The 20,814-nt window shown below is 50.1% G+C and overlaps 1 protein-coding gene across 3 annotated transcripts in view; it reads right to left on the bottom strand.

The window, feature by feature from the left end:
- The window catches only part of PPP2R5D (protein phosphatase 2 regulatory subunit B'delta), a 31,892-nt gene that overhangs the window by 7,392 nt on the left and 3,686 nt on the right, over window positions 1-20,814 (bottom strand). For 2 of the 3 annotated variants that reach the window (XM_075413253.1, XM_075413254.1), the window contains exons 3-13: window positions 16,597-16,810; window positions 15,251-15,450; window positions 14,771-14,881; window positions 12,884-12,976; window positions 12,248-12,378; window positions 11,787-11,846; window positions 10,985-11,093; window positions 10,061-10,114; window positions 7,105-7,275; window positions 4,925-5,052; window positions 2,400-2,501 (exon numbers count right to left, since the gene is read on the bottom strand). In XM_075413253.1, the coding sequence (XP_075269368.1) occupies window positions 2,400-2,501; window positions 4,925-5,052; window positions 7,105-7,275; window positions 10,061-10,114; window positions 10,985-11,093; window positions 11,787-11,846; window positions 12,248-12,378; window positions 12,884-12,976; window positions 14,771-14,881; window positions 15,251-15,450; window positions 16,597-16,810 (1,373 nt within the window). The remainder of the gene's footprint in view (window positions 1-2,399; window positions 2,502-4,924; window positions 5,053-7,104; window positions 7,276-10,060; window positions 10,115-10,984; window positions 11,094-11,786; window positions 11,847-12,247; window positions 12,379-12,883; window positions 12,977-14,770; window positions 14,882-15,250; window positions 15,451-16,596; window positions 16,811-20,814) is intronic. The other variant, XM_075413255.1, reaches the window with a different exon arrangement.

Below are 20,814 nucleotides of genomic sequence, written 5' to 3'. Positions count from 1 at the left end.
TATTAGGAAAAAAAAAAGTACTATTTCTACTTGTTTTAAGCCTCCATATTTGAAAAGAAAACGGCAATTGACTGCGACGCCGCATGACTGTCCAGTGACAGGCGTGGCCTGCAGTCACCTCTGCCAGGGAGGCGGCAGAAACGAGCCGCGGATGCAGCATGTCCACTCCACTGGAAAGGAGGCAACAGGACCGGCTGCTCACCAGAACAGGTCGCAGCACTCCGCGGAAAGAGGAGCAGGTAGCAGAAGCGCAGGAATGGCACCAACAACTCCGAGGCAGAGTCTTCAGCTGTGAAACGGTCTCGTTCCACCAGGAAGACACCGCTAAACAACCCCGTCTCCTGCCTGGGAAACACGCTTTTTCTAACCTCATTCATTCCTTCGACGACCTATTCTATTACACTCCGGAACATGCAGCCACAGTGTTAAGTGCACATGGATTCACTTGTATTGCTTGGATATTTTAAAGACACGGAGGGAAAAGATGACATTTTCACAACGGTCTTAAGCAAAGAACTCGGGCATACTGCTCTCACAAACCCAGGTTTCTAATCCATCTTCCCAAGTGCACACTCTTTTCCCCCACCATCATCCTACGTCCTGCCCAGTCCCGGGCCCCTTGCCTAACAAACCTCTATCTCCTCACTTCTCCTCTAATTTGTTCTCTTTACCTATCGCATTCCTACTATGCCTTGACATTAAGAATAACTCCAACACCAGCCCCAGCCTGGCTCTTCACTGTAGCCCTGCCCAAAGTCCTCCTCGCACAGACACGCTGCTCTTCCCCCCCAGCTTGCTGTCCTACCCCATCGCCTTCTCCCACCATTTTCCCTTTCTAGCCTGTCCCTACAGACCCTTCAGAACATTCTCTCCCAGCTCTAGCATCCCTTCAGAGGGGACCTTTTCACACTTCTCAAGCCAGGAACAGCCGCTAACACTGTGTTAGCGATGGCAGAGTTGGACCTTCTTGTTTTCAGCTGGAATGGCCTCCTTGGCTGGGACCCTGTGGCAGGGAAATCCCACTTAGCTGAGGAATTGCATCATGCTCACCGCAGGTAAACTCATCTCAGATTCAGCTGCTAAAAGACATTTTTACATCCCGCCCACCAAGCTTTCAGCTGACATTTTACCAAATTTGTATATGTAGGGGAGCAAAAGGTATATCCTTCATAAAAACCCAACACGAGGTTTTCTGAAGCACAAGTGGGCAGAGAGGCACTAGAGAAAAAAAATCATCTTAACACGAGCAGAAAAGAGTGCAGCTCTACTCATCCATTTCTTGGACAGCTCTGAGCTGCTTTGTTGACCTTTTCCAGAACAATCCTCCATCAGCCACACACCAGTGTTGGGAACAGTCACTTTCAGCAGGTCAGCATGGGTAGAAACTAAACAGGCAGAAAAATCTCCTGATGGAAAACACCAGGTAGATCTCATAGTACAATAGGCTGTCGCTGTGACTTAAAATATATGTGCAGGCACTTGTGGGCTTCACAAATGGGTAAAAAAAAAATTCTGGCTTGCTGCCAGTTTAGATGTGAACAAAACCTTAATTTCTCCATATGCAGTTACCCGTCCCCAAACTCTGATTCATATCTCGACTTTGTTATTTATTACTGTTTCACAAAACAACTGAACATACCCCAGAGCTCCCCACTGCCAGCAAGGGTTAGCACTGCTCTCCCCACCGCCACCCTTGTGGCAGTCCTGCTCATCCAGCAATGAGAAGCACGATTTTCTGTCACTAAGTCAGCAGAAAACAGATCCAGGGAAGAAAAAAAGAAAAAAAAATTCCTTCTAGCTTACTGAACTGACTCAGCTCACCAAGGCAAGTCATACAAGCACCAAAGCCAGCACAACAAAGCAGGAAAAGTGGAGTTTTTTCCTCTTTACAGTACCATGGCACAGCTACTTGCTGAGCTCTTCGAAATTCCAGGTACTGCTCCATCCTTATTACTGGAAAATTGAAAGCCTCCTGTGGCATGAAAGATGCATTATGCCCATTGCAGCAAAGCTCTTCAGAAAGTATTTCTAAAGAAGGAGGATTCCACTGGCATCACTACAACATATACGAACTGGTAAATATTTCCAAGGCAGAACATAAGCGTCTCTGCAAAGCTGTGTATCCTCTACATTGCAATTTATTTCCTCATGACCCAGCAAACTCTGTTACTCTCCTCCAAGCTATCTGCTTCAGCAGAACTGAAAGGATTTTTATCCGGGCACACATTTTACTTCTTCATCCCTACACACAGTTATTGCTGAGGAATTCTACTTATTGACAAAATGATCTGCACCACCTTTCCATTTCCCCTCTGCCTACGGGCATCAACCACCTGTTACTGTACCCCAAGGAGACTCCAGGATGAGCTGAAGTTACTTGCCAAGAACCTCTTACTCACTTCTGCTTCTCTGCCTTGTATTGCTGCGTGCAGTCATCAAAAAGCTTTTGGTTCATCTCCATGAACAATTTCAATGCATTGTAGATCAGCCCATGGATTGTCCTGCAAAGAAATGAGGAAAGGAGAACACGTCATAGTGGTATGCTCCAGGTTCTCAGCCCTGAGTTAACACCAGCAGCACAGACAAGAGCTAACAGCAGCAGCAACTCGTATGCTACAGCAACGTGACAGAAGATTTTCACACAGTCCCAGCTCTTAGCATGGGAAAACGCCCTCCAACAAACACAGCAGAGACTACTGAACTGGGCTTGTTCAGCCTGAAGAAGAGAAGGCTGCGAGGGGACCTTATAAATGCCTACAAATATCTGAAGGGTGGGTGTCAGGAGGATGGGGCCAAGCTCTTTTCAGTGGTGCCCAGTGACAGGACAAGGGGCAATGGGCACAAACTGAGGCACAGGAAGTTCCGTCTGAACATGAGGAGGAACTTCTTCCCTCTGAGGGTGACGGAGCACTGGAACAGGCTGCCCAGGGAGGTTGTGGAGTCTCCTTCTCTGGAGATATTCAAGACCTGCCTGGACAAGGTCCTGTGCAGCTTGCTGTAGGTGACCCTGCTTCGGCAGGAGGGTTGGACTAGATGACTCACAGAGGTCCCTTCCAACCCCTACTATTCTGTGTGATTCTGTGTATTGCACAGAGAGAAAGAGACGGAGAAGAAAGAGAAGACTACCGGGATAGGTCTGCTCTACTGTGGTCAGACTAAGCAGTGCAAAAATATGCATTCACGCATTTATTTCTTTTAGTTAGAAACTGGAAAGGCAGGATGCCAGGGACCTTCAGGGCTGTTCTCACAGGGGCTTTACCCAATCTAGCTTTAGTGCCTCCCACAGTTCCCCTCACATATACACAATGACTTTTTTGGGCTGCCCGGTATTCACGCATGAGCTTTGTCACTGAGCTGCCCAAAACACAGACATTCAACAGCCCCATAGAGATGGGAACCAGCATGAAGAACACCACAGAAGAAAAGCCGACTTCATGTAAGCAATTTATGGATAGGTTGCGAGGTCTCTCTGGGACAAGGTCTCTCCCGGGGAATAAAAAGAAGCATGGAAGCTCTCTCTGAAACACCTGACCCAGAGGCAAAAGATGAGAAACTCGGTAGATTGAGCTCTATGCCTCACCAGCTCTACAGCTGGAATAAGGAAGAGAGCTACAGCCCTTCTGGACTTACGCAGGCTGTCGGACAAAGTGTTGGAGTAGACAGATCTATGGGAAGGAAGAGCAGAATCTAAGGTACTCCACCTGCCCTGAGAAGATGTGGCTAGTGCTAAAACAAAGACAAGGACAAACGACAGGAAAACAGCTTCAGGACTTCTTCTGCCATACCCCTGGGGAGGAGACGAGAAGCAAAGACAGAAACAGCAGAATCATGAATCTTGACTGGTGCAAGAAGGAAACGGAACTGGTGAAGAGTTTTAGACAAGAACATAAAGTCCTTTTCTGAACTCTGATCAGGAGGGGCAGTAACACTGAGTGAGAGTGTTTCTGTGTCCATCTGTCTCCATGCACACATGCATATGTGCACACACAACATGCGTGTGTGCACACACATGTATGTGCCCATCTCCACATGCATGTGCCTGTTGGCACACACATGCATGTGTATCTGTGTGTTTGCATGCGTCTGTGTCTACCCTGGTCTTTAAAGCACCCTTGACTGGTGGCTCAAGTTCATGCTTCCCGATACTGCGAAGAGAAGGAAGCAGCTGAACAGCAGGTGAGCTCTCTGCTAACAAGTTCCACCTCACAACCCTGTCTTTGCTACCACAGTATACTCCTAAGCCATGGACTCGCCCAGCCTCCCTAGAATTAGTTATTTTGCTTTCTTCCATCCTCTAGAATAGAGGAAGATGACTTTTTTTTTTGTTGTCTTGTAGTTTTTGCTGGAATACTGTGGACTGAGTATTTTTAGCTAATTCATTACAAGGAAGTGAATTTTACAACTTGAATTAACCAGGTAAGAAATCAACTGAAGAAGCAGTCAGAAGAAAGGAAATTCACGGGAGAATGATAAAACAGATTAATATCAAGGAATCAGACACAGAGGTCAGTTCTGCTTTCTCTGTTCTTCCTATACTCAAAGAGTCAGGCACTGCACTAGCCAAGGTCCCTGGTCACGGAGAGCATATTGGTGATTGTTAGTTAACAAGCAGCCAGAAGTCGACCAGAAAACCTACTGCACACCTCCAAGAGACCAGCAGCATCAGCGATATGCAGGTATCAAACTCTGGGTAGACTCAATGGTCCCAAGATAGGTCATTGCAGGCACCTGACCTCTTGCAAAAGCAGGCCACTGTGGTCTGCTGTGGCACTTGTCCATGCTGATACTAACAACCCCTCTGGCTCAGCACCCGGTGTCACCGAGCGCCACGCGTCATCGCACTGTAGCAGCATGCCCAAAGATTGCTAGTAGGTCAAGCAATCTTGCATGCACAGCCAGTGCCAGGGCATGCGGAAAGACCTACTTGTTCCAGTGACTCTTGGAGTTCTTGTAGAGCGCTGGAAACATGATCGGGAGAATTTTGGCTGCGTTATCGCTGATCAGGCTCATGATATATTCGTTGTTCCAATAGTACAGTGCTCGCTCTGCCACCTGCAGTGGGAGAGAAAGCCATCCTTGGAGAGGCTCCTTCCAGTAACACCTGTGGTGCACAGGGAAACTGTGCGGTGCCGAGACCAGAGCTTGCCACCAGCCAGCTGAGGAGCAACTGCTTCCCCACAGCGTGGGCAGCAGGGCTGACCTTCGCCAACTTCTACAAAGCCATTCATCCCTGCTGCCCAGCCTTCTTTGCCTTAGCCTCTGCCAGACACTTCTCATCTTCCTGGGGAAAACCTCACATTCTTGACTAGGCCAGCCTACTGTCGATACACTGGTGACTCCTACATCCTTTACGCAACACTTGAGGACAGTAACGTCATCCACTCCAGGTCCCAGCTCAGATTAGCTCCAAGCCTCCTTCGTCTCCTCAGACTGTCCTCTGTAAAGCTCCATTCCTTCCATTCTTCCCTGGCCTTCCCCACAACAGTCTCTCTGGGCTTTGGAGCACTCTTCAGTCACCAGGCCCAAAAATCATCCCCCTGCTTTAGTAAGGGTGAAAATATGGAAAATCTTGGGGCAGCCATCCTGCTCTAACAAGACAAACAAGTCTAACAAGTTTTCATATAGCGGTAGAGTCAATCACAATTCTTCATATTTAACCACAAATCTGGGCAAAGCAGATCATCAGGCTAATTTCTCCATTTAATGCTAGCTTGACAATGGCTTAAAAACCTAGGAAGAGAGAAATGTGGTCTCAGTTTTGTATTTCAGATGACGGAGAGCTCACTATATCCCCTTAATGTATTGTTCCACATGAGTAAACGAAGTGAAACTCAGCTCGTGTTCACTTACCTAGCTTTGGTTTCCAGCTATTAGATCTTGTTAAGCCTTTGCCTGCTAGATGAACACACAATCCACTCAGAGAAAATTTTCCCCCACCAAGGTGTTCAGACTTACCAAGAAGTCAGTTCCTATTTTTGCTCTCAGACAAGCTGCAGACATAAAGACTGTTCAACCTGACTATATAGGACACCTTTGGGGTTAATTTTCTTAGGCTGTAAAGTGTTCGCACCTTCTCCAGCTTTTTCAGTCTTGCTTTTCAAACAGTTGGCAGCAGATGAGGACGCCTCTCCTCCAGCCTTTGCCATAGTTTATTCAAGCTTCTTAGTTCCCTGCGGTAGCTCCTTCCACACCCAAAGATCGTGTTAGTCCTTTGGTTCCCATCACTGCACCAGTAATCCATGTCCAGCTGGTTTCCATCAGGCTCCTCAAGTCCCTTCCAGGAAACAGTGATCTTTTACATACACACGTGACCTAGACTGACCTAATTTTTGGCTTGTGAACACATGACTTTGTGCCTCTCTGTACCAAAAGACAGACTGAAGCCAGTCGGCCTTACTGTGCAGTCACACTCACTCTGGGAGGGCTGTGTCACTGTTTAACACCCAACCCGTACCTGGGTCAGCCACATGTTTCACCCACAAGCCAACTTCTTCCTGGGCACTCTTCACGACAACCTAAACCAGTGAGCCAAGAACACCTGCTAGGAGCTACTACCAGGTCCTACAACCCCAGACATTTTAAACCGTAAGACGACCAGACACAGAGACTGTTTTAGCCTGGTACTACAGCCGGCTTCCCTTCAGTGGGAACAAGGAAGAAGCAGACTCTTGCACTTCTTCAGGATACCTCTCTCTTTGCCCAGAATAATACAAACCACCATCTCTGCACACTGTCTCTTTGGTTGGCCTCCCTCGAATACCTTGGTTTTACTGCAACGGGGTGACACTGGATGGATCTCCTCTACGTTCGTTAGTCAAAACAGGAGGTGGCAGAGCACTTCTGCTCCCGCTCCAGCCTGCTGCAATACATGGTGCTGAATAGCACAGTGCAGCTGGAGGGACTCCACCAATCCACTTTGTTTTCTCTTTGGATGAATTTGCTCTGTGATTGTGGTGAGGATTCTCACCGCCTTCCATGACATGCCACCCCAGCACTCACCCTGGTCACACCTCCACGTGCCACTGATCCACAAAGACAAGTCCAAAAGCTGTGGTGTCACCCTTACAAGCCATTGCCCTATACCCTCCCTGAGCTGCAACCCACCTGGAAGTGTGGGCTGGAGACACACTTGGCCAACTGCCTGAACAAGGGCTCCATAACCTTCACAAACTCAGATGGCTCAATCACGTCCAGGATCTCCTCCAGCTCATTTAGAAACATCACCTCCTTGGGACTGTGAGTTTTCGGCCAGAACTTCAGCAAGCCCACAATCACCTGAGTAGGGAGCGTACAAAGACAATGTTAGAGGCTGAAAGTTAACACCTGCTGTGAAATAAATTTTTAAGGGTCTGGTCACAACAGCAGAAGGGAGGCAGTAACAGAAGAGACTTTCTCAGAAAGTCAGGGTGGGTTACTAGTGAAGAAAGCAGAGGAAAGCCCAAACTCTGCCAAGTTACACACAAGACAGCAACACTGCCCAGGCTGCTACGATTCTGTACTACAAGCACAAAACTTAGAACCACTATTCTTCCCAAACACTGCTTAACACAGAAGGCTCAAACCAGAGTGGGCAGCGGCTGGCAGAGCAACCATGGAATATCAACTAATAACATTGGAACTGCTATGGAAAAGGTCACCGAGGCATCATTATTCAATGCACCGCAGAGCTTGAACGCTGGGGAGCACCCAATAAATAATGCAATCGATGGGTTTGGGACAAGTAAAAGGAAGTACCACTCCACACAAAATTAATTTGATTACGGAGCTCATTCTTGCAAGAGTTTGTAGAGACTCAAAGTCCAAACAGGCTCCAGAAGGGAGCAGACAAGTTTATGGAGGTTACATCTAATTAAATATGACAATGCAGATGCAACTTCCGGCTGAGCAAACTATTGCTTACAAGATACCGGAAGAATATACTAGGGGAAGGGCTATATGCCACTTGATTTTATTTATAAATATTGCTTCCTTCCCTACATCTGCTTCTAGACATAGTCAAAGGCAGGATCCAACATCCTGCAGATCGTCACTCTGTTGGAGCCATTGGTATGGCATTTACAGAAATGCTAACTGTGGACACTAGATTCACACACAACTGGTGGTAGGAGTCAATCTTTCAAACTCTGTGTACTTTAACAACCTGACCCTGAAGCCAGCATTCATGAGGAAGTTCACAGCAGCAGAGGGACAGCAGTGGGCAACATCAACATTAGAAACATCTGAGCACTATGTTTCCAGCAACTCAAGGTTTGAGAAGCCAACGGTTTGGTATCCTCGGTGTTTGTCATCACTCAGGCCGGCCACTCAGGCAAGAGTTAGCTTGAGTGACTCAGACATAATTTCTCCTACAGCTAAGGCGGTGCGAGGTGTGTCAAGTCTGTCTTTGCTTTTACTGAGCACATCTGAGGCCTTGCTCACCTGGCAGTCATTCAGACTGCTGTTAACGCAAGAGCTACCACGTCAAGCCTTGCTGAGCAAGCTTCTGGGAGGCCCACTCTAAGCAAGTGTGGACCTAGTGAGTGATCTGGCCTCCTTCCAGCACTGGTGGCAACATCTCCTAGTGCTTTCAGAGCCTTGCTGATGCATAAGCCCTCTAATTCTTCAGGACTTCAATAACCCCAGTCATCTCACGAGTCTATTCAAAACCTTCACAAGCAGGATACTTCAGCAGGACACCATCAGTGGCAATGCGGCCTTGGCATGCATGGTTGAGACCAAATGTAATACCCATTGAAGGTAACGAAATCGGGTCTTCTCACTGCTTTCCACAAGCACCAAACCAGACCTGGGTCTCTAATCCAGGGGCCACTAATCCATTACCCAGTAAGCAGTGACGAGCTATGAAGCTTTACTATTTGAATAAGCTGCAAAATGAATCCTGGAAATATCGACAGATTTCTATTTCTCTCTTCTCCCCCATCCTACAGTAAGTGCTTTGGCAGGAGGCTGTTGGGCTGGACGTCAGCCACAGGAAGTACTCAGCACGATCAGGAAGGTACTTTGCGCAGTTTGTTTCAGAGCAGGCTTTTGGGAACACAGGAAATGGAGGACCCACATTTAATGGGAAAGCTGGGAGGTCTGCTTCAAGCCCTGCTGGTGTCAGAGCTGAGGAGCCAGAAAGCTGACAACAGCTGACCAGCTTCCACTGAGCACAGTCAGGCTCACCATGAACGCACACATTTCAGCCGGAGAACAGAACGACCTCAGCCAGCATTACTCATTAAAATGCTCACACTTTCTGGTGCTCCCTGCTACAGTGACACAAGCACGCGTTCTTTGGCCATCTGCTGTTTTGAGGCTGTGAAGCTCAGCTCTGTAGAAGACATTTCCTGGCCTGCAGTGGGTGGAGAAACACTTGTCTCCTGCTTGCACCCTCTGCCAAGCCAGCATATAGCCTGGTTAACACTGCAGGTCTGCGCACCCAGTAACTGCAATATGTGAGGCCCCCATCTACGCTGCTCACATGTTTTAGAACCCGGTGTTTCCCAGCACTACATCCTGAAGGCAAATGCGTCTAAAATGTGACTTAGTGTATGGAGGTAGCAAACTGATGCTAGAGCAGGAAGGAGAACACTTTCACCAAGGAACAACGGCTTGCCTAAGTAGACCTTTGTGTCCCAGGTTCCTAACCTCATCCTCACAGTTTTTCAGCCAACTCTGGCAGTCTGGAGTGAACTCTTACTATTTCAGGGTCCCCACGAGCTCACGCTGGTTCCATCACATACCAGATGGCCATGTGTTTTGTCTCTGCAGCATCTGCCACAAGCTGAAAGCTCTGCCCTGAAAGGACAGATTGGTATCGTGTTCCTTCTGCTACACCAAGATCCGAAGCACAAAGGAAGATTACAGCTCGGCCTCCTGAAGCTTTCAGGAGAGAATGCTAAAGGCTTGCACATGAGCAGCACAGCCCCTTCTGCCCACAGGGTACCAGGCAAACCCAGTAAACAATCCAGCTGACTCCCAATCTCTTTAGCCTTTTTTCACCCTTGCTGTACTCTAAGCAAGACGTGAAGCCTTTTGGGACTTGACTGACACACAGAGGTTAAGCAAGGTTACTCACCGGCTCTGTCAAGCTGCTGTCTTTCTCCAAGAACTGTACAACACAGTATGCCAACTGTAGGAAAAGAGACGTGGAATAATTAGAGCTTCCTCAAGTGTACCTGAGATTCAAGTGCCACCACCACCCTAGGCTGGAAGTCACATTACACCCTCCCCAGTGTCTGTGACGAGCAGGCAGCTGCAGCTCCAAATGAATCTGGTTCTTCTGACAGCAAGCAAAGGCTCTATGACCAAGCAGGCCTGAGCTCAGCATGTTCATGCAGCATAAAGGATAAAATCTGAGCCACCTAGAGCAGTCCACAGCTGATGCATTCAAATACAAGCACAGCTGCACACATGGGAAGGAACAAACCTGACTATCACAAAGCCCTGCCCCATACAAACAAGGCTGGGAGAACAGACATCACTGCTCAGTACCCATGCTTTTTCCACTTCCTAGCCCAAGTTCTGATCTTCTCCACTCTTCCGTTTTCTAAATTGCAAGAAATTAATCTCTATACCAGCCTAGCAGCCCAGCACACTGATTTCTCCACATATCTCAGCAGTGACTAACAGCTGACACACCACACGCACCGGCTGATGACTGCGGCTCGGAATTTTACCCCTCTGGTTTCAGCAGGGCCCCAATATTTCACAAACTTCCAGTACAGAAAGGCAAAGCAGGCCACAGCATTAGGTCAGCAGGAAACGGCAGGATACCCTCCTACCAGGCAGTGGCAAAAACCACACACGAATACATACAGGCTCAGGCACCGCAAAGCTGGGACAATCTGCCACAGTAAGGGACTAGTGCAGAGCCCAAAACATCTCACAGCAAGAACTTTGTCCAACACAGTAATGCAGCCCTGTGACTAACTATAAGCAAGTCTGAACAACGGCAATTACAAGAATCGCTGTCTGCCCTGGGAACTACACCACTTCTCACCTGGGGGTGGTAGACACTGAGAGATTTCACCTTGTGCAGTGGTAACAAGACTCTGATCAGGAACATCTTGTGCTCTTCCTTCAGAGGCAAAGCAAACCCATTGATTATGCTGAGAAGAAATAAGAGTCTCATTAACATCTTTACCCAGCAGAAATACAGTATCTCTCACCTCACAAGAATCAGTGGCTTGCCCTAGCTCTTACTAGTCACTTGAGAAAGCACCCACTACAAGAAGCATGGTCCCTAGGGCCCAACCTGCACGCCATGCTCAAGCGAGAGTATTTCCTCAGCAAGCACGGCTGGGAAGCACCTCTGACGGGGCCTGGGCTCTACTCTGTCCTGTGCCAGGCTGAGCCCACACACACTTCAGCAGAACCTCTGGGGAAGGCGAGCACAGAGACAGCCCAGTCCTTGAGACTTGTACTTTACAGAACAGGAGGATGGTGGCATAGGAGAGAGCTGCAAACAGAAGGGCAGCTGAAGCCATGGAGAAGGCTGCCCACTGCTAAGGCTTCTCAGGGCCATGAGGAACTCTTTTACTGTCTACTGAGGCAAGACAGCAAATGTGACTGGACTCAAACTTGAAAGAAAAGCACACAAATCTGGAGAGGAGAAGGCTACCACTGTGTCTGTTGGTAGGCTGGAGAGTACTTTCACTCTGTGCTTCATCAGACTGAGATCCTCTGGAAGAGGTGGCTCCTGCAAGAACTGCTGAAGGAAGGCACTGACAGCTTAGGCAGCACGCTGGGCTGGGAAGTCTCACTGACCATGGGCCCTCTGGGACTTCCAAAAGTGCCCTTACCTTCCCAGGATCTCCAGCAGCTCTGCAATCCCGTTGTGATGCTCTGTTTCGTAGATGAACCTAAAGAGAAAAGAAGAATGAGAGGTCTTTGCCAAACGCCGCCTACTGTTTGATAAGCAAATGGAAGGAAAAACACTGGAGATGGGGAGTTTCCTAGCAAATAACAGAACTCCAGGACAACAGGGTAAGGTGTAAGAGACAGAAGCAAATAAATTCACGGCCCCTGGATCAGCTAAAGCTCACAGGTCCTAACATTTGCCATATGCACTGAAGAAGGCGCTCTCATATCCTCACTGCTCTTAAGCACAGGTGAATGCAATCCCCACCAAAGCAGTGTGACATAACTGACTTACTTAGCAAATCACTGTCTCGATTGGAGAGAATCACAGCCTAGTGCCCCAAATTTACCTCACTGGATTGTCCCACCCACTCACTCGGCCAGTGGCACGAAAACATCTCACCTGTAAAATATATTGTTGATCTGCCGCCTCACGTACGCTCGCAGACCCAGGAACTTCCCATAGATCCTGTGCAGAATAGTCTTCAGGAAGTCTCGTTCTCTGGGGTCTTCACTGTCAAAGAGATCCAGCAGCTGTGGGGAGAGAAATTCAGTCAGTGTCTGCATACTGCATGTCTGGACAAAGCTACCAGCAACACTGGGCACTGCTCCTGCTCTGCAAAAGTGGCTCTTTCAGTTGAGTGATGCCCTCATCACCCTGCGCACAGCAGTCGCTTCCGTGAAACATGCAGCCTCCTAGTCACAAGCTGGAACCATCAGCACTTCTTTCTTCTTCAGAACAGTGATGGCCTGCACACTCTACAAAACTACGTGTCCCTCGATTTCACCTGCAAGGCTTCCAGTGCCCCTCTCCGCCTGCACAATGAGTGATGAGTTCCAGGGACTACAGCTCACACACACTCTTGCCCTGCACAGAGAATTCTGGCTGCTCGTTCAAGACTAGACAAAGGAAAAAAGAAAACCCACATCATCAAGTACCTGCTGACAAAGCTAGACTGTTTGCAGAACACCCTGACCAAAATCTGCTCCATGTCTTTCATAAAGGTGGTGCACAGTGGCAGGGGTATCGATTACTTACAGACAGTACAAACTTCTGGTCAATGTATTTCTTGGCTACGTTTGGTTGAAAGTCAGGCGATTCCAGGAACCGGAGGAAGAACTCATACACCAGCTATGAGGGGAGAAAGAAAGATCGCTTAGAAATCCCCCTCATCCTCTCACCAGTGTTCACTCCAGATTTTAAATGTTTCCCTGCTCCTTAAGGATTCGGGGAAAGGCTGGGAAGCCTGAACAGGAGCACAGAAAACACAGGAACCTGTGTTTTCCCAACTCCACTGCCCTTGCTCTGATGGGCAAGGGGCCCATGGCACACAGCTGCCCAAGTGTGCATGAGATCTCATCACCTCAGGTCCCATCAAAGACAACAGCCACCTACTCAGATGAAGACACTAGGCATGGGAAACTCTTCTCCCTCCTTCAGCCCACGTCTTCACAGAGAACAGAAACCTCCAGAGGAGGTGGCAAAGGCTCCGGCTTCATTGGAAGCCCCTGAGACACACCAAGGAAGAACAGAAAAGCAGAGAAATTAAATGGACCCCAGGAAAACACATCATGTCCTCTGCCTCCTGGGGACTGACTCCAGATTGGCTTGGCCCTGCTAAGCCATGCGAGCTGCATGCTATGTCCCGCTTCAGCAAAGGGCAGCTTGCTTTAAGAAGGCTGTCAGCGCTGAAACAGCAGTTTCTGGTCCTGCTGTCCTCCTAGAGGGATGATTCCATTCCAGGGCTGACCCTGTTGAGCGCTTCTGAGGGGTCACTTGGCCAAACAAGAGCACTGCATCCCAAAGGTCTGACTCTGGAGTTGAAGGAGCTATGGGGCCACCCATCCACAGGTAGGGCCCAGCTGCCAAGGACAGCAGCACAGAGAAAAATGAAGTGATGACCAAGGAACTCAGCACAGCCTTGCCACAAATCCACACTGGCTGCTGCTGACTGAGAAACACATGCTTCCTGCCATTCACCGCACTCTGGTGCTGAGGACACACCATTTCTATCGATGCTCACATCCCCATGTCAACTGCAGCAGTAAGTGATTAACCGCTGCTGCGGAACTGCACCTTATTTCCTCTCTGTATTTTCTGCTTCATTCTGCAGTGCCTGGCTCTGGTTCTGACTTTGCCTGCTTGACAACACGTCCCTGTGCAAGTGCCTGGGGAGGCCCCCGTAAGCTTACCTCCTGCCTTCCACTGCTGAGCTCTGCTAAATCACGCTCACTGTTGCTTTCACAACCCTTTCACCTAGTTTGTCTTAAAGTCTATTTCCCAGGACACACAGCCTAACGAAGAGATCCTTGGCTCCCTTCCTCTCTTCTTCCCCTCCAGTTCCCTGTCTTTTCTGATCAAACATTTGCTCCCAGTGAAGGCAACTGAACTACACCCAGCATACAGGAGACACGTTAGCAGGTGCCAGCACAGACTTTGCTTTGGCGCCAAGCAGTCCTCTTCCTCCATGTGCCTCCCTGGGAGCAAGGAGAGGACCGCTGAAGTAGACAGGGGTGCTGTCTCCAATGCTGCTAAAGCTCAGAGGATTAGGGCTCTTGAGCCTTCGGGAGGGATATTAACACTGCTGGGAACTGCTTCTTACATAGGCAATACGGCACAACTCCCTCACTCCCAGTGAAGTGTTCGCTCCCAGCCTACCTCAGGGCCGCGTGGGACTACAGCCATCTGCAGGTGAAGGTTGCACACAGCCATCAGCCTGTTCCCAGGACACCTCTGCTGCCTGCACTGCCTACAAGCCACCTCTGACCCACGGGTGGCACGCCTGGTCTCTCCCGGTCCCCACACCAGCAACCCTCACAGGCTGGGGAAGCAGCCAGCGGCAGGGCTGGCAGGCTCCAGCACTACACGGACGCTCAACTTCCTGGAAATAAATTCACCAGATCCAGATCCCTCACTCCTCCTCACCTGAAGGTGCGGCCAGGCAGCCTCTAATGTAGGCTCATCTTCCTCAGGGTCAAACTCCGCGCCTGTGGGATTGGATGACGGTGGGAGCGTCCGGAAGAGGTTCACTGAAAACTGAGGTGAGTGAAAAGGCATATAAGTGACATCCCCACACCCCATGATGCCCCCCCTCCCCCGTAGCAAAGCCTTCACTCACAGCAACACACCGTGATTTGCCATAGCTGTGCCCACAAACAGACCCGTGCCTAGAGGCTGTGGGGTCACAGTCTGCATATGAACTCCACAAGTGCAGTCGCTGCCAGAGACGAGAGCTCCCACCTCTCCCCCCACCCCTTCTCATTCTGGGGGTTGGCAGGTAACAAGGAATGGGTAGGAGTGGGGTCATACTCTTCTCTGAGAAATGCCTATCCCCTCCTCCCCCTCGTGCTTCTGAACAGTCCCTGTTGCTCTGGCACACAATCACGTAGCGGCCCCATGCCCTACCATGATAACAGCTTCAGGATAGATGGCCTCAGTGACAACATCACGGTTGTGTGTGATGTATTCTACCATCTCGTTGAGACCTGCTCGCTTCACCTCCTTGAATTTCAGGTCACTCAGGGGGTCAGAGATGAAGTCAAAAAGCACACAGCACTGCCGCAGCTTCTGGATGAAAAGCTCTTCTCGTTCGTGTGGAGGAGCATCTGTCAGAGAAAGCAGGGACGCCTGTCCTTGGAGATAGGCAGAACACCTTCCTGGTTTGCCCAGATATCAGCATGGTTCGCTCCCTGTCCTGCATTCCCCCTCCCCTGTCACAGCCCCCCCTGAGCTGGCGGGGGAAAAGGGAGAGGCGGGGCAATCCCCGCTACAGAGATGGGACAGTGGAGGCAGAGGGATTGCAAGGCCTCTGGCGCACCTATCCCATCAGGCAATTTCAAACATGGTAGCGGTTTCTGATCTGATACGCACTGATGCCTTCCCAGTGCAAGGTGCACTGGAAAAGGGACTCGCTACATACCAGTGACACCCACGCCCCGCACCCCACAGTCACAAAGGGAGCTGGGCAGAGCATGCTGTAGCCTAACCCACCTCCCAGAGTGCAGCCCAGGAGAGAGCGGCCAAGGTGGCAGAGTCCCTATATTAACAGTATTTTCTTTTTGCTATGTTGCCACTGGAAACTATGCACTGCTAAGGCCCACCAGGCAAACTCACCTCTTGCTTGGAGAACGGCTGCTGAGCCGCAAAGCTGTGGCCCTTCCTAAAAGCACTGCCTGTTTCTGCGAGCAATGTCAGCAACGGGTCTGGCTGAGTGACTGCTGAGAATGCTTTCTCCTTGTCGGCACTTAAGTCATGTTTAATAGCACCATTATGTAGACTAACTGCTAATGCTGGGTAATTGCCCTAATGTGGGCAAGTTCAACAGCACTACCATAATTTGCAATGGAAACAGAGGAGGAGGAGGCCTGGTCCTCTCCCAGGAACGGGTGGCTGTAGGAACCAAGAGCAGTCTGCACCAAGGTCTCTGCACTTCACCACTTCCCTGCACAACCTGCTGAAGAATCTGAGCCAATCCTAAGTACACACAGGCATGAGGGTTTAAACCAGTTCAAATGGGAAGGCAAGCACTGAAGTTCGTATCATGTATCCTCCTTTTCTTTTAGGCTATCCGCCAATTCTCAACCTGCTGCCAAGCCAAGCACCTTTCCCAGAGCCATCCCTGCCACACTGCCGACAGGAGGTTAGCAGGACACTGGCAGGGTGGCTTTGGGAAGAGCCCTTACACCACCGCACTTTGCCTGGAGAAGGTGCAGCTTGTCATGCAGGTCACCCCCACCCCATGGCTTCTTTACCTTTAAGGGCTGGGAGCTTTTGCAGTTCTCGGTTTTTGCTCAGATTGAAGCGAGAAGAGCTGTGTCGGCGCTCCTTCTTCACAATCTGGGGTCCCCCCGAGTACTTAATCTTATTCAGCTGGGTTGGTGGGGGAGCACTGTTACTGGGCCGCTTATTTGAAGCTGTCTGCTGCTGCTGCTGTTGCTGCTGCGGCTGCTGCTGAGGCTGCTGGGCCTGATGGGGGAGAAGAGAGTAAAACAACTCATAAGCTTTTATCTACCAGCCTCACAAGCAATCAGACACCGTCAGCATCTTCTTGGGCTGAAGAAACCAGGCACATTTTTCACTGTTGCACTTGCAATTCAGTGTATGTCACCCACTCCCGCAGGGCTTTAGACCGGTTGGTTGCATTTGCAGCATACCTACAAAGTGAACATCAGTTTTACTCCTATCTGCGAGGTACCACAAAGACACCGGAGCCTCTCAGTACACCAGGTGCTATGGATATGGAAAGCAAAGCCACATCTTGCAACAAGTTACAGGAGTTTGTTGGCACAAAAACGCAGAAATAAGAACTTTCTGTGGTCCAAACAGAAATCTCAGTGTGCCACTGTCACCGATCACAGCACTCTGCACAACATACAGCAAACAAGTTTTGAAAACTAGCAAGTTGCCTCCTTATGCTTGTGCAGGGAACCACCTGGGAAAAAGCAAAGCAGCATGTAGTACAGAGCAGACACGGTGGCCCTGGAAAGGCAGAAGACCACTAAAATCACTGCTGCATCCATAGACCAGGAGCTGCTGGTACATGAACCACACAGGCCATACCCAAACCTTAGGTGCCAGGGTGTGGGCTTTCCCATCCTATCCTGGCTGCTCCCTCCATCTCTGCGTTGGCTCAGCTTCACTGCTGTCCAGACTTCTCCTGTCGATTTGCTTTTTCCACATCACCCCTTTTAGCCACACACACTCTTTGCCTCCACTTTCCTCCAGCAGACATCCTCTCCACTTCATGCTTGTTAAACAGCACTTACAGAGGCACTTTCTTAGCAGGTGACCAAATACTCAAGCCAGTGTTTGCTCAGCTCTGTTCTGACCTTGCTGAAGCTCTGCTGGTTCAAGTCCCACTTGGGCCATAATGGCTCGGTAACTGACCCTTCAACACCACACTGACCCAACTCATGGAAAAATTAATAAGGAAGAGGGCAACATCCCGCCAGCAAGCCTACAGAAGAGGGCTCGGCTGGAGTCAGCACTCAGCCTACTCTGGCCCTGCTGCGTTCGCCCAGCAACGCTCCCTTCCTCAGCTCTGCCACCTCCTTCCCGCCAGCACACGAAGCCATGGAGCTGCAGGGTGAACCTGCCTGGACAAGGTCCTGTGCAGCCTGCTGTAGGTGTCCCTGCTCTGGCAGGAGGGTTGGACTAGATGACCCACAGAGGTCCCTTCCAACCCCTACTATTCTGTGATTCTGTGATTCTGTAACAGGGATAGCACAATGGATTGGGAGCAGAGACGGGTGAAATCATTGGATGCCACTCCCTCCTTCCCCCACAGACTCCCAGCTGCCATATACAGCACAGTGGTACAAACACACACCTTCCCAGAACAGTGACCAGCGGGATTTCGAGGGAAAGCACCAGCAGTGCAGAAGCTCATCAGAGCCCCCCTCCAAACGACATATGGCCAGTCTCTTCCTGCGAGGAGCAGCTGAGCTGCAGCTTGCCCTGCGCAGTCCTTACCCTGAACTTCATCCTGATGGTTTCCAAAGAGGTGCAGCACAGTGCAAGAGCAAGAGCTACTGCACTCGCAGCACGCAGGGAGGCAGCAAGGTAGGAATAGGGAAAGCTGCCTTCAAGGAGACACTGCACAAGTGCAAGGACTTCCTGTGAAAAACAGCACCCAACACGACAACCCTTCCGTCCAGCCATTACTTTGAACCAGAAATCAGAAATCAGAAATATTTTGGATCTGGTCTGGCTCTGCTTGAAGGAAATCTTAAGCAGTTCTGTTTCAAGCCCATCTACAAACCAAGGTGGAGGGAAGACAACAAGATTTGAACTCTCTTCAGTTTAGATTTGATCTGATTCCTTTCATGGAGCAGCACTGTCCCACGATGAGAGGAGGGCGCAAGATGAGCTTGTGATGAAAACACCTGTGTCTCCCAGACAAAGCAGGCCCGGACTACAAATTGGAGGCAACTTATCCTGAACAGTGGTCTCTCCTCAGTTCAGTCAAGCTGAATCCTTGCTGGCAGCCTTTCAAGGGTGAGAATCTCATTCCTCACCCTGAATATCTGGCCATCAGGTCAGCATGAGCCACTCAGATGTTTCCAGATGCTTTTGGGAAGGCTAGTCCTCTACTCTGCATCACTCTCCTTCCACAGGGAAGAAGGGCAAAATCTGAATGCTGGGCCACCACGGAGAAAAGACGGTACAGAGAGAAATAAAAGATGCATCGGCAGCTTCACAGGTAACACCGAGGGAAGCAGGACGCAGGGGTCCTCCAAGGTGATGGGACATGCCTGTGCCCTCCTCACCAACCCAGAAATGCCACAGGCACAGAGCATGGTGTGTGTACTGCATGGTAACAGACTGTGGCCACACTGCCTTCATCAGGGGTCTGCAAAAGCCCTTGCCACTAGCTTCTACAGTCTTCAACAGCTGGCATGAAGAGAGACAAAACACAGCTCCAGGTTTAGCTGCTAGTTATTTAAGAAACAGACATACGCCCGCAAAAATCACACAACCAAGTTTTCTAGAGAAAATCCGATGATGGGGGAGGCCAGACATACTCTTAGGCTGCAGTGCTCAGAGGGTTTTAGGACGGATTGCTTCTATGTGGACTGTCACGGCACCAAGCTGAATACTTGCTTTCAGGAGGTGCTTCCTGTGGCAGGCCTGCTGTTCTTCTGCCTTCAACACCTCTCACCTTGGCCGCATGAATCAGAAGCAGCTTGTTATAAGTTTTCTAACACTTTCTTCTCTGTACTTTCCATCCCTGAAAACACAGCAGACTGCTAAAATCGAAAGCTTTACTCTCAATGCACAGGTATCCACCTCACGGGCTGTTTCCCCGACGTCATCACCGGCTGCCCACTACATGGCTGCAGGCACACATCTACCTGCCCAGGCTCAGCCCCTTTGTGACAGGCAGAGCTCACACCACCAGGGCAAAGCCAGCTGCTCGGCAGACACTGTTTCGCTGTGCGAGCTGAAGTGACCGGAGAACAGCACAAAGCTGTTTGCCCAAGCGCGGTGCGGCAGCCCCACCTTTCCCGCTGCGGTGGAGCGGCTACTCGTGCCAACTCCCCCAAGCACAGGCTCCCTGGCTTCACAGCACCTCCTCCCCACTGGTTCCCACCACCTCTGCTCCTTGATAGGAACCTGCCTGCACAAGTCAGTGAGCCCCAGGCCCCAGGATCGCTCTGTGCCATTTCTCTTCACCCCGGGCTCCCAGGTAGAGAGGCCCTCTTTCCCAGGCCACCCTGAGCCATGCCAGCTCTTCCTCCGCTCTCCTACCCGTGCATGACCTCACCTCTGCAGGCACTCCGACCGCGGCTGGGTGCATCGCCACTCGGAAAGCCCTTCTGCCTCACTGGTCCCTTGAGCATCCCCCGCTTGCTAAGCTTTCTCAGCACAGATCTGCTCTCAGCTCCTCCTCCTCAGATGACTCTTCCCTTCCTATCCCTCAAGTCAGTACCTGCTCTCTTTGTCTGCTGTTACACAGCTTCCCTATTAAAATCCAGCTCTCTGCCTCAGAAGCAACATCAACACACTGTAACGCCTGTCTGAATAATGAACTCCTGGTACTGCAGTAACAAGCCCCATGGAGATATCTGCAAAACACGTAATACAGCAGCTCAGTGAAAAGGAGCACCCTCTCCCAGAGCTGCAAATCTCACCAGCGAGGCTCCAAGCTGCCCTTGAGGCTGCAGAGCAACTCCTCTCTCCTCTTTACTGCTGCTGCTAATCCCTGCTCCCACTTCCAGGTCATTAACTCTCTTCCCCACCCAGCTGCCTCTCCCAGTCTTTCTGGCCAGGAGGAGTAACTATTTCTCATGCTCTCATTCAGCGCTGCCTTGGTCTCTGACGTTATTTCTTTTTTCTCCTTAAATAGCCACACAGAAATTCTCCACATTCGTATCTTCATCATATTCCAGAGGGAACGAACTAAACAAACCTTTCCTTTCCCACTCTCTGCTCTTGTGTTTTCCTCCACTGCTCCTATCTCTTCCTGA

Source organism: Opisthocomus hoazin, chromosome 2 (assembly GCF_030867145.1).
Source record: "Opisthocomus hoazin isolate bOpiHoa1 chromosome 2, bOpiHoa1.hap1, whole genome shotgun sequence".
NCBI lineage: Eukaryota > Metazoa > Chordata > Aves > Opisthocomiformes > Opisthocomidae > Opisthocomus > Opisthocomus hoazin.
Note: the sequence above shows the minus strand (reverse complement) of the source record. Positions and strands in the feature narration are given on the sequence as shown.